Consider the following 18,102-nt stretch of genomic DNA (forward strand, 5'->3'; position numbering starts at 1 on the left):
TATGGATGAGTTACTTTCTTAGACTTTCAATCTTCGGTACAAAAGAGCTTGACACCTAGCACAACTTGGATAGACACCTGGAGGCCCTAGCTCCTTTTCCACATCCGGTAAACCTGGAGGCCCCATGTGAGCTTGGTTTGCTCTTACCTGCCACATTAAAGCTCTTGTGCTTCCTCACAAGCAGCCTCTAGATATTTCCAAGAAGTCAAATTCCTTTTCATATGTACACTACAAGTTCCTAATAGCAAAGTGAATGGTGACTGACGTTGTTAAAATCCACTGAAGTCTCTGAGGGAGATAATGCACAGAGACTTCTCCACTCAAGGAGTTTTATAGTCAGGTGTAGAACAAATGCACACACACATGCAGATATCTGCCTGAATGTTACTAAGTGTTCCTGTGAATTGTGGAAATAAGAGGTGATGTAAGAATTCAGAGGGGGATCATACTTCAGGGTTCAGAAAAGGCTACCACACAGTCTCCTTCACTGCTGCTGCCTGCTTTCTTTTCTGAACATGGCTGTGGTCACACTGTTGCTCTGTTAACCCACCAGCCTCCCATGACCCAGTGTGCAGCCACAGAGAGCCACGGCAAACTTCCCCTCTCTCACCTTTCCCTGCCCTCCACACTCGCTGCTCTATAGTTGCATGGAATCACTTGCTCCTTTCCAGATGAGCCCAGTTCTTGCCTTTGTGCCTTTGTTCCTCTCCTGTGAATGGCTGCTCCTACCTCCAGCCCTAGGCCCTGGTCCTTTGCGCTCAGTCCTGAGACCCAGGCAGCACGTTCCATGTTGCCCTCACATTCTATGTGCATACCTCTCTTACACCAGCTCTCACATTAGCCTGTAATTATTTGCTAATGCTTCTGTCTTTTTCCAGTATACTTTGAAAGCAAAACACTGGTTTTATTCTTCATGTCCCCAACTTGCTTAAATAGTACCTGTTACATTAATGGGTGAATGAATAAATGAGGTTGTTCTTGAAGTATGGCTGCCTAAGTTAGATAGCAGGCATAGAAAAATAATGTAAGTAAAAGTTATTTTTTTAACCTCCCATTAGAAAGAACAACATTGATTACTGGAATTTTACCATCTACCTAACACATGGTTAGTGTTCCTAATACATAGAAAGACAGATCACAATGGGGAGTCTTAGTTGTAATCTTAGCCCTTACCTCGTAAAGCAGATCTACCAGCCAGCCCTCTACCTGTGGGCTTAATGTAATTGTACCTGGGTTGCACACCAATTAATTATTGCTTAGGCATCATCTAGGTTCATAGTTTAGAGGGTGGCCCATGGAGTTAGGGATAGAAATACATTGCCTGCACTCTTGCCATGAAAAATCTAACATTAGGTCAAGAAATCCAACATAGAAAGACAGTTTTACAAAATGCATAAAATAGAATTGGAACAAACCTTTGTTAAGAGCCTGTTTATTTACTAGGAGTTTTTAAGGAGGAGAACTTATTAAACTTAATCCTTAAATTAGCCATCCCAGGTGGGTCTTTTTAGTCCCATTTTAATGATGGTACAGACGGTTAATTAACTCCAAGGCTCCAAAGCACACAGCTATTTTGTGCCAGAGCCAAGATTTGAACTCCAGGGTCTCGCTCTTTGCTCAAGCATGCTGCCTAAGAAAGTGTAGGTCAAGATCATAGAAAATCTTGAAGATTCTCCTCTGACCCTTCCACTGGGAGCTAGAACCATCACCTAGTTGCAGCACATAGTCAGTTCTCTCCCATAGTGATCCTAACTCCTTTCCTTTTTCATTGATTGAGCTGGACTTTTATCCCAGTTTCACTCTCTCTCCCTCCTGCTTTCTATTTTTTTTTTACACTGTACTTTTCATCATTTACATTGTACTTTCACTTTTTTTTTTCTTTTCCAATACTAATTAAAATTCTTTTGGATCTTTTAATACTAATAGATATTCAATCTTAAAGGTAAAAATATCATTTTAATTTCATCTTTATTTTAAAAAGAGCAAACATATCAAACAAGGTGCTTATAGCATACACACATGAATAAACAGGTTAATCCAGAAGTTCAATTCTAATACTTTTTTTTAATCCTAAATATCTTGGGCTATTAAGTGATCACCAGACTCTGAAACTTCCAACTGTTGTAATTTGTCTACATTATTTTTCTTTATTGTGCATCAAGAGGAACTTGAGTATAACATTTGCACTGATTCTCCCCAGATATAATCTGAATCTTACAATAACTCCTTTTGTTCTACATACTCAGAAGAAGATACTATATTGAAAGGTCAGCCAGTGAAAACATTGCTAATACTTCACATATTTGCAGTACAGTGTTATGTGTTTCATTCCATTGTAGGGGACAGAGCAGTGAGTGTGCATTGTCTAGGTGACTAGGCTTGGTAGACTTGTTGGCATATGTCAAGGAAATACCCAGTCCTATTTTTTAGAATGAGAAGCTCTGTAGAGATTACCAAGAGTTTTGGACAGTTTTCTCATAACCATGGAGTAAATTTTATTTTTTACTACAAATTATACAAAAGCTGAATGAAAAATCAGTTATGTTTGGCATAGTTCCAATCCAAATGATGGAAATTTCCTTGAATTTTCTAGTCCTGTCTGGAGTTTTCCCTCCGTGTGTTGATTTTGGCCCAAGTAGGCTGGATTTTCTTACAATCTAAAATCCAGAGTCAGTACTTGCTTTCTTGCTATATACACTCTCTGTCCATGTACACGTGGACTTTTCTTTAGTTGGGAGCATTTTACAGTTTCTTCATACATTGTTTATTTTTCATTCTTTTTTTTTTTTTTTTTTTGAGTTACACCCCTTTCTCTTCAGGAATCATTGCTTTTATTGGCCTTGAGTTTTAAATATATTATGTATATTAAGAAATGAGCCTGGAGATACCAATTATTATAGGAGAGTTTCTGCTTCAGGCAAGTCAAGGAAAGGAGCATGTCATTTTTAGTATCAGTGGATCAAGAGGAAGATTGTTGTCCCAGCACCTCAGTCCTTGATTGAAAGTTTTCCACTTCTTAGGGTGATGCCCCAAATCTGTTGTTACTTCAGGCTTCATCTCTATAAATGGAAGTGGTTATTTGGGGGGGCCAGGAGGTATACTGTTGGGTTGTATGAGGGGAATCTCAGGATGGAAGGGAGGATGGAAAGGAGGAAGGAAAAAGAAGTAGGGGAAAAACAAAAAAGAAACTCTAACAGTTTTTATTAGATGGTATAAGTAACAAGTCAGCAATAGATGTTACACAAGATACTGCAAAGCTTTTATTTCTTATTCCTCATCCTCTCCTGTCTCTAATAACATACTCTGAATAAGTGATTTTTTTCCTTCCTCTTGTTTTACAGAGGTCAGAGGTCAACTCCGCTCACCCATGACGGACAGCCAAAAGAAATGCCACAGGCTCCTGTACTTATTTCCTGCGCTGACCAGTGAAGCGCCCTTTACTTGTAAAACATTGTGCTTTACCTACTACCCTAGCCTTGTCTTTACCAAGGGATGCTAGTGAGGCCATGTGGTGGGAAATAGAGACTGCAAACAAGTGCTTGTTGCCCTACTCGGCCCAGATTCACTTGAAGCAGAAGTTAGCATCTTGGGCCAGTTTGTTCTTTTGGAACCCAGAATCTTTGAGGGTGATGTGATCTGTCTGATGATATTGAGCAGAAACAGAATGATTTTGGAGCTTTGCTTTCTATTGAAGGCTTTTGACGGTAACAGGTGGTAACTTGGTAAAAGGCTGCCTTTACTGTAGCTCATCCAGCATCTCTTTTACCAACCAGAGAGTGTGAAACTAGTTTCATATATTACCTAGTTATTCTTTCAAAAGAAAACAAAAAACAAAAAAAAAAAACAAAAACTGACGCACTGCACTAGTTATTATTAGATATTCTTAGTCTTTTTTGTACATGGAGATTTAAGTTCTAAGATGGTTTATATAATAGGTTATACCTACATTTATATTGTAGAATAAATATTAAAAAGCCTGTTCCAGAAGACTCCCAAGCAGCATGGGCAGGCAGATGTACCATTGTTAGCGGTGTATGCTCGGCCTCGTGGTCCATATATTCTGCACTTTTATATTTGCCACCAGAGTGGTAGTTTGCTGGCAAAAAAAAAAAAAAGAGAGAGAGAGAGAGAGAAACATTACAACTCTTACAATCTGAATTTTTTTCTTAGCCTTGAGTGACCAAGAAGAATTTGCTTGGGGCAAATTGTGGCAAATATTTTCCCAGACAGGGGAAGAGTCCTACAGATTACAGATTACTGATGTTTTCATGCCTTGAGGATTCTTTTATTTTTACACAGGGGTCTAAGTGACCAATGGATTGTTCATACAAACAAACAAAAAAAAAGACAAAAATATTATTCAGAAGTGACCTTAGTATTACTTCACTATTCTAAACACATTGAAGACACTCACTTCATGTGGATTTGGAGCTACAGACCTTTTATATCCATCACAGACAGACTGGACGGGTTGCAATTGCTATGCACAGCCTAACTGGCACTGCAGGTGTTAGAGCCATTTCGAGTTTGTGCTGTTTAGGAGGTACTGAGGCAGTGATGAGGGAGGTATGCCTGACCAGAGTGGGACTCTCAGTCATAGACCCACCTGCAAGTTTCTGTTTCCTTTTTGTATTTTGTTGCTTTTGAACATAAAACCAACCATACATATGCCAGTGCCAAGTGGATTAACTGGCTTAGAACATTCAACATATTGACTTAACCACCTGACGTTCACAGTGTCTTGTTTCCTAGCAACAGATGCAAAGGGATAAATCAAAATTAGTCTGAGGCTACATATTTCACAGGGTATTTGTTCTATAGCACAAAGTATTTCCCCACTTTTGCATCGCAGCACAAACTACCAAATTTTAATTATTGGATTCCAGCAATAATTTTTAATGGTTTTCAAACTGGCGGAATTTTGATAGTGCTAGTTCAAGTTTGAAGCTTTTGAATTAGATCTCTAAATGGTGACAGTTTACATGGTTTTATCTAGCTTTCTTATTTATACTTGACTGAATTGTAATGATGCTTTTTTTTCTAATTGTAATTTGACCTAATAGCCATACAAAACATGACTCTATTAATACTGACTAGGTTTAGCTCCTCATGGTTGTAGATATTACTTCAGTTTCGGTGCTGGACAATATGTACAACATACTAACAGGATAGAAAAAATATAGAGGTTTGTTTTCTTTTTAAAGCAGATAAAGAGGGCAGCAGAGCACTGGCATGGTGTCCTCGAATACGCATATTCACTGTGGGGATGGAGGAAGAAGGAATTAGTAAAAGGTTAATCAGAGGTTATAGCTTAACCCCATTCAAATAGGAATAAATCAAGTGAGCAGTTCCAGATTTTAGCGTAATATTTTTACTATGATGCTGTTTTATTAATATTTTCTAAATTTCAATACAAAAAATGAATGTTTGAGAATTGCTGGGTCCCGATGTTGGTGGCTGTTGGAGTTTTGGACCACTTGGTAGCAGTGATTTGAAAATTATAATTAGCTAAAATCCAAAAACAAAAAACCAACAACAAAAATTGTATGGTGCAGAACATGCACCTTGACAATGGTACTAACTTGTTATTCTATAGAACACGTTAGAATAGATCTATTTTTGCCAGAGCACCCTCCTTCAGTCCTCCGATTACATTTCACTAGAGTCCTTTAAGAGATTGCTGTATATTCATGGGATCTTTTTTAAAAAAGAAGCAAAACAAAAGATTACTTTTTTTCTATGTGATTAATATCTTACTTGATCTGCTTTTCCTAAACCTCAGTGGCTTTTCCCTTAGGCAGGGGTAGGGGCGGGAGGGCAACCTACTGGATATGACTGTTTTCAGATACTTTAAAAACAAACCTTTTTGTAGAAATGCTTAATTTTTAAGCGGTTAGGCACTGAGAGTAGCAGAAATCCTGCAAAGCTTTATAGTTCCTTAGACACTCACCTTGTCGTCTCTCTGAGTGAAGTCTTGATTTCGGTGATAGTGCTTCTCATGCCCTGGATCTGCTGGAGAGGAGTGTTGGTATTTTCAGGTAACAACATCTGTTAGCACAAATATTTCAGACCAATATTGTAGTGCTCTCCCCTCAACCCCCGATTCCATTTTCATTTCATTTCTCTCATTCTTTTTTATTTTGGAAAATCATATTGCTATGGTGTGTACTTTAATCTGCCAGCAATTCCATCTACACTAACATTTGTCCCGCAGCATCCTCGAGAGAAAAAATTGTTGCACCTTATGTAAATCTCAAGCAAACCAAAATATGATGCTCTTCTGCTTTGTTTTATTCTAAATTGTTGTATCATATCTTTCTGAAACCATTCTGAATTTAGTTGAAATTATCAATATTTATACTTTTAACCTTAATTTCTGGATTCAAACCTGTATATAAATCTGTTGAAAAAAAATTGTCCTAGCCCTTCTCTGCGATGCTGGAAGTAGGAGATTTCGTCTCAGATGGAGACGTAGTACTGTTCCAGTTTTCTTTAGCCTTTTATTTATTTAGTTACTCTGGGTATTTCCTATGTAATTTTGAAGTGTGTAGAGTATATTATAGTAACTGAAGCTGCAGCTCTAAGAAGCTGAGTGAAAGAAAAAAATACTGTAAAACATCCTTTAAGTTTTTAATTGTTTGGGTACTGTATGTGAGATCGGGAAAAAGAAAAATGTCCCATAGCCACATTGGAAATACAGGTTCTTGTCCCCAAATTGGGTTAGTTCTCAGATTTTAGATCAAAATTGTTAAATCATTACAACCCTTTTTAAAAGATAGATCATACCGTTGTAATTCCAACAATCTTTTTCCCACAAATATCAGAAATATATTTATTTAATTCTGTCAGATGAGCTTTCTACCAATGCCGTGTCCCAATACTCAGCCATGCTGAATAATTCCCACGTTATCATTGTTACTCTGGTTCCTGCCATGAAAATTGCTGGAGAAAGAAAAAAGTAGTGATGAAACACTATGAACAAAAAGGAGCATCTGAACTGCTCTGGGTACTTAGAATCCAACATGTTCAATTCCTGTCGTTTTCTTAAGTCAGATGCTGCTCTAAGTCATATAAAATTTTGTTTGTACTCTGCAGTCTTTGGCTCAATGTATGGAAGTGTTTGCACCTATGTAAAATCTCAAGCTACTTATAAATTGATACAGAACAGGAGTAAGCTGAAAACTGAATGGCATGTCTTGTTTATAGGGTGGGGTGGGGTGGGGAATACCAAATAGCTCTGTTCTAAGTTTGGCATTTGGCATTAATGTGAAGCAGTGGGACCATGCTGCCTGCTAAACTACTGTATGAATTGTAAATGTTCTGAAGACCAGCAGCTGGAGGCTGGAGGACAGCATCCAAGTGACAAGGAGAAGCAACCGCCGCCTCATCGGAGAAGAGGAAGGGAATCTTGGGAGGCCCGGAGTCGTCATTCGTAACGGGCACGTTGGGGTGTGTGTGATGCTGTTGAGGAGATTCCCCTTTGCTTGCACTGCTCCACAGAGCCCTCGTGTAAGGCCAATCTTCATGGGCTACCTCGGCTTTAAAAGTTGATTTCAGTAAGTCCTGTTATAAAAGTTTGTCTTTTTTTGCTTCTACCTTCGGTGCCACTATTTTCCACTGCAGTGTTTTTGACTTCACAAATCGCCTTCTCCAGAGAGAACAATGTATTGCTGAAAATGGGCAGTAGAAGCAAATGCTATCATTCAATTTGACCTATAAAGTATTCAGAATGACTGCTAGGTAGAAATTAAAATTTAGCTTTCCCCAAATAGGTCCTTGTTTTGCACCTTACAAAAAGTGTACTAATGGTTAAATTAGATATTGCTGTTGTTTAGACAAGCATTCCCAAAGAATTAGATTTGGATTTGTTTTATTTGAATTTTGGGAGTTTTAAAAATTATCTTACTTAGATTGACTAACAGCATACTTATAATAAAAAAAAGAAGCAGTTGTTCAGTTCATCTTGCCAGATGTGTCTGGTGAAGTATTCAGGGTTTGATGAACTGCTTTGCTTTAGTTTGGAAGTGATAGCTAAGTTTATTATACTCCGTATTAAATGACTTTGTTCTTTTCACTGGGGACACTATCTTCCTTACACTTCAGAACAAAGAAGCAACAAAAGAGTGAATAAAAAGACAAATATATTTGACTCCCTCACAATATCCCTATCTGTATGTGCTACCCTTTTCTTCTACATTTTTTAAAAAAGTTTCCTCTTGCCAAATTTAATCTGTGATAGTATGATTTATACTATAAAATTGAGAGAGGAAACCTTGAAGTTAAAAGTTCTATGGCCATTGTGTTCTTTTTGCAGTCAGTGGTCAAAACTGATCCTGCCCTCCAGTTGATTTTTACGCACAGAACTAGTTATTGTGAAAATTACTACTCCTTCCAAAGATTTCCTGATAACTTGGGCCAGAAACTGGTTCCTGAGTAACAAGGATCTAATTCCATGCCTCCAAACCCTTCCACGCGCAATGCAAATCTTACCTCACAAGCTCTAACCTAAATTACAGAGACACACGTGTTTCTTGAATGAACACTGATTTCGCTTTGCGGCCCACCACAGGGGTGGGCTTGTGTCCCCAACACCTCACATTAGTGCCTCGGCTCTAAGAGCGGCAGAACTGGGGTAGGGAAGGTGTGCCATCTGGAGCTCAGCGACTTGCTCAGCAACATTTTTTTCATTTCATTAGCACTAAACAAGTCTCTTGCTCTCAGGAATTTGTCAAGGAAAAGAATAAAACCACCTGAGATTCCACATACCAGATTATGAACTTTTCTCATAGGTTTGAATTGCTTACTTCCATGTCATAAATTAACCATAGCTTCATTTGACCACCAGGTCTTGAGTCTGTTGACAGTTTCAGCATGACTGAATCGCTCATTTTTTTGCTTTCAGAAATTGGCTTGGTTCTCTTTAGAGTTGGTGTAAACATGCCATGTAATAAATGATTTCCACTTAATGGTACAACAGAATTATTGCTTTCTTAGATGTATGTGTAGTAAAAGTCAATATACACATTTATATAATTTCTTTCTGCAAATCTTATACCTAATTTGATATTTCTAAAAATTGCACATGTAAGTCATGTGTATAACATGCTAAAGTACTTTAACTGTGATCTTAAAACTGAATAAAAATATTTAATAAAACTTTGAAATATTTTAAAGATATTATTCAAATATATTTCTTTATGTTCACACACTACTGGCCATAGAAGATGTGCCTTTAATGTACCATATCCACTAAAAAAACTAGGAAAAATACTTCAATAAAAGTAAGATAGTTCAACTATTTCAAAACATTGAATTATGTCTCCCCCAAACTGTGTGTGCCTGTGATTCACCATTATGTGAGCAGCCTTGGCTGCTTTTTCCCGAAATTGTAGAGTAATGATCAGCCCAACAGAAGAAAGACCACATGCTTCAGGATGCCACTTGCGACGACAGTCTTTGGGGCACCTCCCTGTGAAGAGTGATCTGAACACACCATCTTTTCCTTGAACTAGAAACTGTGGAAGTGATGTCATTAAGACCAACCTTGGATTTGCCAAGTCCAATATTCCTATATGTTAGATATGTTTTTTGTTTTAATCCTTTGGAAACTACACACAAACACAGTGTAACTATCAACAAATGAATGGGCTTTGCATTCAGGCAGACTTGGCTTCAAGTTCTGGCTCCACCTATTGCCATCGGATTTTTTAACCTCCCTGAGCCAGACTGATCTAAATGACCATGGTGATGGCACCTTCTTGTACAATTGCTGTGAGGCTGAAAAGAGAGTATGAAAACATTGTCATTGGGGCCTGTAGTGTAAATGCTCCTAAAACGGTAATTATTGATTGTATTATTTTTATTCCAACTCTAAGATCACGTTTCTCTAAATTAAATATATTCAAGAGATTCTGAGTATAACTGTTCTTCTTCAAAGTAAACTTGTAAGGGCCTGACACTTTAGAGATAAGCTGTTTCAGGAGATTTGATGGTGTGGAAAATTTAGAATAGGTTAAATTCACATCAGTTAACTCGTACTTTTATACGTAGCACTATAGAAGATTTTTCTGTAAAGTTAGTCTGCCTAATGAATTATACAAGATACTCGAACACACCTCCTTTCTATTCCTGAGAATAAAATGTGTGTGTGTGTGGCGGGGGAAGAGGGCTCCATACCAAAGATTAAAATTCTGTTAGAAAAAAAGTGACAAGAATATAAATATGTGTGATTTTATGGTCCTACATATGATAACAGTTGCATCTCTCCTTTTCAATAGAACATGAAACCTCTTGCAAGGAAAAATAAAGTGGTTCTTAATCAACAGTAAGGGGACAAAAACTACTGACTCCATCCATACTAGAAGGAAGACTGAAGAAGATTATCAGTCATAATTTATCATAAATCTTATCGTTTTGAAATTATGGAAATTTTTAAGTACAGTATATGCAAAAGTAGAGAGGTTAGTATTTTGAACCCCATGTACCCATCATTCAGCTTCAACAAATACCAACATTTTCTTGACTCCTGTTTCATCTGTATCCCATCCATTTTCCCCTATCTCATACCCTCTCCTCGGAAGGTATGCACATCCCAGAAAGATTTCATCTGTGAAAATGATCAGATAAAGCCTTTAAAAGTGGATCTTCTGGCATGCACAAATTTTCATTTTTACATGTACTGCCTCCTCACTAGTCCAAAAATGTTTGTTGTCCAAAGCATAAAGGACCCAAGAATGCAAAGAATAGAAGTGCTAAAGTGAAGGTTATCTCTATATTTACTTTTTTTTGAACCAGTTTCCAGAAAGACTTTAAACTTAACTTGATCAAAGAAAGTTGTTTCTTAGGATGTCTTTTTTCAGGGGAGGGTGGGATGTCTTTGATTTTTTTTTTCCCCAGACTTGATCACTTAAAAAGGCCCAAAGGCTAAAACTTACAATTTTGTGTATGTGTTAACAGTATGTCCTTAACCAATTCGGGACCGTGCTCACCAGCCATGAAACTTGCCCACAGCCGGCACTCATAGTCCGCACGACAGTTTGTGCTGTGCATTGACAACGAATCCGTTTTGCTCTTGTGTGATGAGGAAAGCTTAAAGCACTGAAAGCTTGTTGTACTTTACAGGCAGCTTTACTTGTAATGTAAATCAGAATAGGTAACATATACATATATGTTTTCATTACATTATTTTTAAATGTTCACAATTTTATTTTGATAAATGAAAAATTAGAAAAGTAGTATCATGGCTGTCGGCTAAAGTCGCCGTGTGCGTTTGTCTGTGGCTATCGACTATAGTTGACACTCGGCTGTGCGCATTCATCTGTGGCTGTTGACTACAGTCGACACTGGGCCCCAAGTGGTTAAACTTTTCCCCTTTTCCCTCCAACCCTGTTCCCACTGCATTTTTCTTTCTTCCTTAGACTTGCAAGAGAAAATTTATTGATGGGGTAAAGACAAAATTTTACATGACTTCCAGAAGACAAGTTGCCAAAGATTTTAAAAGTCTGAAATCCTAGGTCACTAGGCCAGAAATTAGAGCATAAAATGAAATCCCTTTCTGAAAGAGATAAAATGATAGTTTGACCCACCCCTCTAGGAGATTCCTTGCCCTGGGGAATTTTGCAAAAGGTCATTTTGGTACAGGGTTATATATTGAAGAGTCAGAAGAAAAAAATGTTAGGAATGGAAGTCTCTTGAGGAAGAAGAAGGATGAAAGAGGAAAAGGGAAAGTTCATACAAATAGGTCATGGATGTTTTCTGTTTAGAAGTCAAAATGGTTTTAAAACCAGCATGAAAATATGTCCAAGAAGTATGCTCAAGTATAATGATTATTTTTTCGTGATCTTTTCTATTGGCATCATCAATATCCATGGTGCTTATGAAAGGACAAACAGATAAAAGTTATTTATATCCTCCAGAAATAATCATGAAAGCACTGAAAATTTTGTACAAACAATATAATAATAGATACAATAGGTAATGATTAGCCATATAATTGGAAGCATTTATTAAAATAATAGAAAAGCAGTATTGATACAATAAAAAAAATTTCCTCCAAGTCAAGATATATCCTTGAGGTAAATATTGGAAAAATTTAGATGTTGTATTATAAGATATAAAATTTTCACTTTTCCCATGCTATGTATCTTGGCTTGGACATTTGGCAGTGTATTAAAAATAATTTAAAAGCAATATTCTGCACAGGAATCCTTGAATATCTAAATCCTTTTTATAAATAGAATATGAAGTATTGAACACACTGATGCTAGCCTCACCTGCATTGAAACCTGTATTGTATGTCAATCAAAATCAAAACTGTTGTTAGGATAAAATTGCCTACAAGCAGTGCTTCATTCGATTACTCTGTCCCAAAGCCCATGGAAGATTATTTCATCTCATTTGCTTTGACTCCAAAGGAGTTCTTATGTCCATCAAGTTGCTTATGTCATGCTCCTAACAACAACCCATCCAGCAAATCTGCACTGGAGGCCTACTGTGTGCGAGCACCAGCAAGGTGGTTTTCTGGAGGTGTCTAATCCGGCAGGGGCTGGGGCCAGTCTGTTGAAATGCAATACAGATGAGCCTGGGATGGAAATCAAAGGCTGTCAGGAGAAAGTGACATATGAGCTCACAGGAAACTAGATAATCTGCATTTTGAAGACATTAAGAAAAAAGTGGATACGTGTTTCTGTTCTACTTTAAAAAAAATTTTTAAAGCTCTTCCTACAGAAGAGATCTTAGCACAGGAAAAAAGAAGCTGCTGAGATAAGGCCACTGAGATCCAAGACTGACAAATATGTGATAGAAGTCTTTGGGGGAAGATGCATGATACAGTGTGTGCTTTATGTATCGTGTCCCAGGGAGCAGAGCATCTCAGCTGTGTTGACTCCAGGACTGAAGTCACTGTGGGGTCAGCGCACCACCAGCTGCAGCTTTGGCCATGGCCTCGGGGTGCTTGGAAGGTCAAGGAGTGCAGCTTTTGGCCTACAAAGTAGGTCGTTCTGGTAGCCAGACAGTGTGATTCCGTGACTCTTCCCGCTCCCTTTCCGGTACCCTTCTTCTCTCGCCTTAGTCCCAACACTTACATATTGCTGAAATTTAATCTCTTCAATCGTTGAATTCTTCAGTGATGGCTCCCTCCCCCTTAAGCTACTTTTAGTTTTCCCTTTTTATACATTTTTCTTCACTGAGAATTGCTATACGGTCTTTATGGCTGGGGGGATGACTCAAGAAATCCTTTGCTCTAAGAGGATTCCTGGAGCAAAAAGGAACTGCTCTGAAGGGGTCTCACTTCTGATGTGTGCTGCCGCCACTTCGTTTCACGTCTAAATTGGGCATGTGAGCCTTCCTTTGCTAATCCTTAGCCTCAAAAAGCGACTCTACCACAGAAGGTGCCTGTGCTTAAAGGACTTGCTGGGATTACTTCTCCTTTGAGATTGTTGAATGAAGGCTTTGTGTCTACTTTTTAAGCTAAGCATTCATTCACCTCAGTGTGGCCAAATCAAAACATCTACTTTAAGAAGTAAGATCTTCTCTCTTAGGTATGTGAACTGCACTGTCATTTTATGCATGTCCTCAGCTAAATTTAGAAATTTAAAGAGTTTAATGTGAAGTCTGTCAGGCACCTGTCTTTGGCCCCCCAAAGACTCAGTCAATAAAATCTGCATTGCCAAAAGACTTCATCTGGGCTTCCTCTCTCTCCCTCCTTCCCAGAGATCTGACTTTAAATGAGTGGCTAGCAAATGAAGCAACATTTCCTATGGACCTCGTGTGTGCAGAGGACTATGGCTGAAACAACAGGTTAGGTGATTCTTCTGACACCTCCACAAGGCCACCTGATACGGCACCTAACATTCTAACCAGAATGCGGAGGGGTTGACTCTATTAAGTATGCTACATTCCTCCCTAGGACACTTTGAAATTGGAATCAGATCAAGATTTTTTTCTTCTATATATGGACATTTATTCATGTGAATTACTTTTTTTGGGTTCCTCTTTCACTCCTACCCACACATCCAGTATTCCATATGTCTTCTTTTAAAAAACAAATGGTTTTCTGGTCCGGGTGTGCACTTTTCCAAGTTGCCTTTGTGTGACATTCTAGCCTGCCACCACTGCCGGCTGCTCCTCAGCCAAAGATCTATTTTAGATAGAATTCGCCCCAGCTTTTGAGCCTACTGCAGAGAGCAGCAGCAGCAGTAATTGGTGGTGGCGAGATGAACTAAGTCATAATTTAGCTGATGAATAATATTTCCTGGGCAATAGCAGGGCCTCACCCGCATGCAAAGGCAAGGCAGAACCACAGTGGCAAGATCCCACAGTGGGCGGGGCCGTGCAGATACCCCAGGCACCGAGCAGAGAGAGTCACCTTGCCCTGCTGAGGAGCACTGGCTGTCTTGGAACAGAGCCAGGGTTTCCAAGATTAAAGCTACAGATGGGCAACACAATTCATACTTCCTAGACCCTTTCATTTTTTTCCTAGTCAATTTTATTTTGAGGTTGAAACTCTTAAATATGAATGTTAACCTCAGATTAGTTTATCTTAAGCCATTTTACCTTCTAAACTTAGAATATACATGCACAGTTCTGAGTTTGAGAATCAGGCAGAAAGTGACCCATTTTCATGTGAACAGTGACCTCCTTGTGCTCCCAATATGCAACATAAAAGCTAAGAAATGGGCAGTTCTCTTCCCACCCTCTTTACCTCTGTGTGTGTTTTTTTTAAATAAAGCAAATATAGCACATGCGTAGATGTTTCAGTAGAATTCTATGTGCTTCAGATTGACTCAACAGCCTGATCCACCATTTCCAGTTTTGAAGGAATATGGGTTTTCCTCACGATTTGTCCAGGAGCTGCCAGTTTTACTGAGCAGTCACTGCCACAAGGTTGTATAAACCTAATTATGTTCATTTCTGCAGGGCCACCTTTTCTTTGATGTCCGTACTGGGGTGTGACTCAGTATATAAATCCTTTGAAGACACTGTCTCCTTTCAACCCCCTCGCACTTCTTATACCACACCTGGAGAACTATTTCTCATGTATGTTCCCTGAGAGGCTGAATGTCTGGCTTCTTCCCAGATCAGTAGGTGCCCTGTCACCCTGCAACGAGGCCTCCAGGGAACCTGCGAAGGAAGGAACTACTAGATGGCTTCAGTTCATTTGTACATTCCACTTGGCTATGATTATCAGACACAGAATATTCTCCTGAGATGGCTGAGACCAGGTCTATTTCAAATGACTTCGAAAGGACAATGCTCTCATCGCATACTTGAGAAAATTGCCAGCTGTACAGAGAAAGAAAAGCGACATTCTGAAATGTGATAGTGAAGCATAATAGTAAAATGGAAAGCAATTTAAATGTATTACTGGACAAAAACCATTAGCCCAATGAACATAAATAACCCTACTGAAGAAGGGCACTGTTCCCAGATAACTTCTCCTTGAGTTTGGAGGAAATTTCTCTCTTACTGGAAGGCCTTTTTGAGTGTCATTAGAGGGGTTTGCAACTGAAACGTGTTATCAAGGAGTCAGAGTTTTCCACTTGTGTAAACAATGCCATTGGAATTACTGTGACATTTTTGCAGGCAGGGAAGCCAGTAACAACTGGTATCACCAGAACCAGGCAATTTTGCTTTCTGAAAGAAGGGTTGTCAACTCTTGATTGTTCCTCTCAGATTATCCTCAGCAGATGCTGACAAATTCCTACTGACATCACCCACACCATTAACCGCATTAAAGTCTTTGTATTGTTAATGCTGCCTTTATTAATTCAGCAAGAGCCACAGGAAAGATCTCAAGGCTCTGGAAAAATGCAAAGCTTAGAGATCCCGATGTTCCTTTAGGTTGGACCTGCGCATCCAGGTGGCTCCAAGTGGTGGGTGTGGGTCCCTGTGGGTGGGAGGTGTCATTAGGGTTGTCCATGGTACAGAGTTAATGTCACAATTACTTTGCCACATGAGTACTACTCATACTGAAAAAGTATATGCAGCTTCCTGATGGCCCATAAATCTCAAGGTGTGTTACCCTCCTCCAAGGCTCTGGACATGGTAATCAGCAGCCCCTAGTGGATATGTTCACATTGGAGCCAAAATGCAGTATGTCTCTTCTGAAGAGAGAAGGTTCCACCATCTTGCTTTGTTTTGTTTTGTTTTGCTAAAAAGGAGAGAAAGTTTCCAGGACAATCACTTTGGATCCGAAAAAAACATTTTTGAAATCTTTTGTCTCAAGACATCTGTACCCCAGTGGGACCTGGACCACAGGCACCTAGGATGATGGCTGAGAACTGTGGGATGGGATCTTCCCAAGTGAGGGATGTGGGGTGGGAGGACTGCCAGAAAAGGAGGCAGTCTGAAAACCAGGATTCTCTTTAATACAAACCCTCAGCCCAGTACAAGCAGAAAAAACTTCTCCAGGAGTGAGCCAGGCTAGGGGCCGGGGAGCCAGCTTGTACCTCTCTGAGGACCTTGACACACACAAGGGACCCAAAAAATCCCACTGAGTGGGACAAACCTTTGCCCCAGATTTACCATGAACCCCTGTGTGATCAGAATCAAATCACCTTGCCTTTTTGTTTCCATATGTCTAACGTGGCCATGATAACATCTAACTCCAAGGCTCATTTGGGGATACTATAAGATTACATTTGGGCAAATTTTGTGAACTCTAAAATGCTACATACAAATGTAATAGTTAAAAAATTAGCTTTAAGAGAATGAAAAGACAAGCCCCAGACTGTGAGGAAATATGTGCAAAACACATATCTGATAAAGCATTTGTATCCAAAATATACAAAGAACTTTTAAAACTCAATGATTAGGAAACAACCTAATTAAAAAGTGGGCAGAAGGTCCAAATAGACACTTCACAAAAGAAGATCTGCTGATGGCAAGTAAGCACATGAAATGATACTCAACTTCATATGTCATTGGGGAATTACAAATTAGCAAAACAATGAGATACCACTGTATCCCCTATTGGAATGGCCCAAATCCAAAGCACTGAAGATACCAAATGCTGAAGAGGATGTAGAGCAACTGGAACTCTCATTCATTGCTGGTGGAAATACAAAATAGTACAGCTACTTTGGAATGGATTATTAGTTTCTTACAAAACTAGACATAGTCTTACCATACAATCTAGCAATTGTCCCCATGATGTTTACCAAAGTGAACTGAAACTTATTTCCACACAAAAATCTGCACATGAATGTTTGTAGCAGCTTTTTTCATAATTGCCAAAACTAGAAGCAACCAGGATATCCTTCAATAGGTGAATGAATAACAGTGCTACATCCAGATGATGGAATATTGTATGTGCTGTCAAGACACAAAAAGACACTGAGAATCTTCAAGTGCATATTGCTAGTGCATGTTGCTAAAAGAAGCCAATCTGAAATGCTATCTACTATAGGATTTTATCTAATATATATGCTATTCTGGCAAAGGCAAAACTATAGAAACAGTAAAAAAAATTGGTGTTTTCCAGGGGTTTGGAATAGGGGGGGATGGGTAAAGAGGTGAAGCACAGTGGATTTTGAGAGCAGCAAAACTATTCTATATGATACTGTGGTGGTGGATACATGACATTATATATTTGTCAAAACCTATGAAACTTTTCTGTGTAACACAAAAAGTGAACTTCAGTGAAGAGTGACGTATCAATACTGGGTCCGCAGTTGTAATGAAGGGAGCACACTAATGCAGGATGCAAATGATGTGGAAAACTGTGGGGGTAGGGGAGGGTGGGGGGGAAAGGGGAGGTCTGTGGTATTCTCTGTGCTCTCTGCTCAATTTTCTGTAAATCTAGAACCACTCTAAAAATAATCTATTAATTAAACAAAAAATTAGAAAGCCTCCCCAAGTGTCTACTCAAATATCAGCAAAGAGGCACAATTTAGTGGCTAAAAAGCCATGCTAATTATCTCATTGACATTTTCCTGTTTAATAAAGTAAACTAAGTGAGCAAAAATACAAATTTCCTCCTTAGGGACTCAACAAGGCTATTTTTTGTTTCCTATTGGAAAGGAAAAAATAAATCATTGATAAAACTTTTCCTGAATTGGGCCATATACAGAAAAGAGTGGTGAACGCTGTATCTAAATAAAA

General features: G+C 38.8%; 1 protein-coding gene across 9 annotated transcripts in view; it reads left to right on the forward strand.

Moving 5' to 3' along the window:
* The window catches only part of BBX (BBX high mobility group box domain containing), a 266,154-nt gene extending 256,981 nt beyond the window's left edge, over positions 1 to 9,173 (forward strand). For 7 of the 9 annotated variants that reach the window (XM_012777182.3, XM_076001274.1, XM_076001277.1 and 4 more), the window contains one exon: positions 3,342 to 5,540. In XM_012777182.3, coding sequence (XP_012632636.2) covers positions 3,342 to 3,429 — 88 coding nt within the window. In that variant the 3' untranslated portion in view covers positions 3,430 to 5,540. Of the gene's footprint in view, positions 1 to 3,341 lie in introns of all 9 variants that reach the window. The other 2 variants (XM_012777181.2, XM_012777194.2) reach the window with 1 other exon arrangement.
* The last annotated feature ends 8,929 nt before the right edge of the window (positions 9,174 to 18,102 follow it).

Source organism: Microcebus murinus, chromosome 1 (assembly GCF_040939455.1).
Source record: "Microcebus murinus isolate Inina chromosome 1, M.murinus_Inina_mat1.0, whole genome shotgun sequence".
In the NCBI taxonomy this organism is placed as follows: Eukaryota; Metazoa; Chordata; class Mammalia; order Primates; family Cheirogaleidae; genus Microcebus; species Microcebus murinus.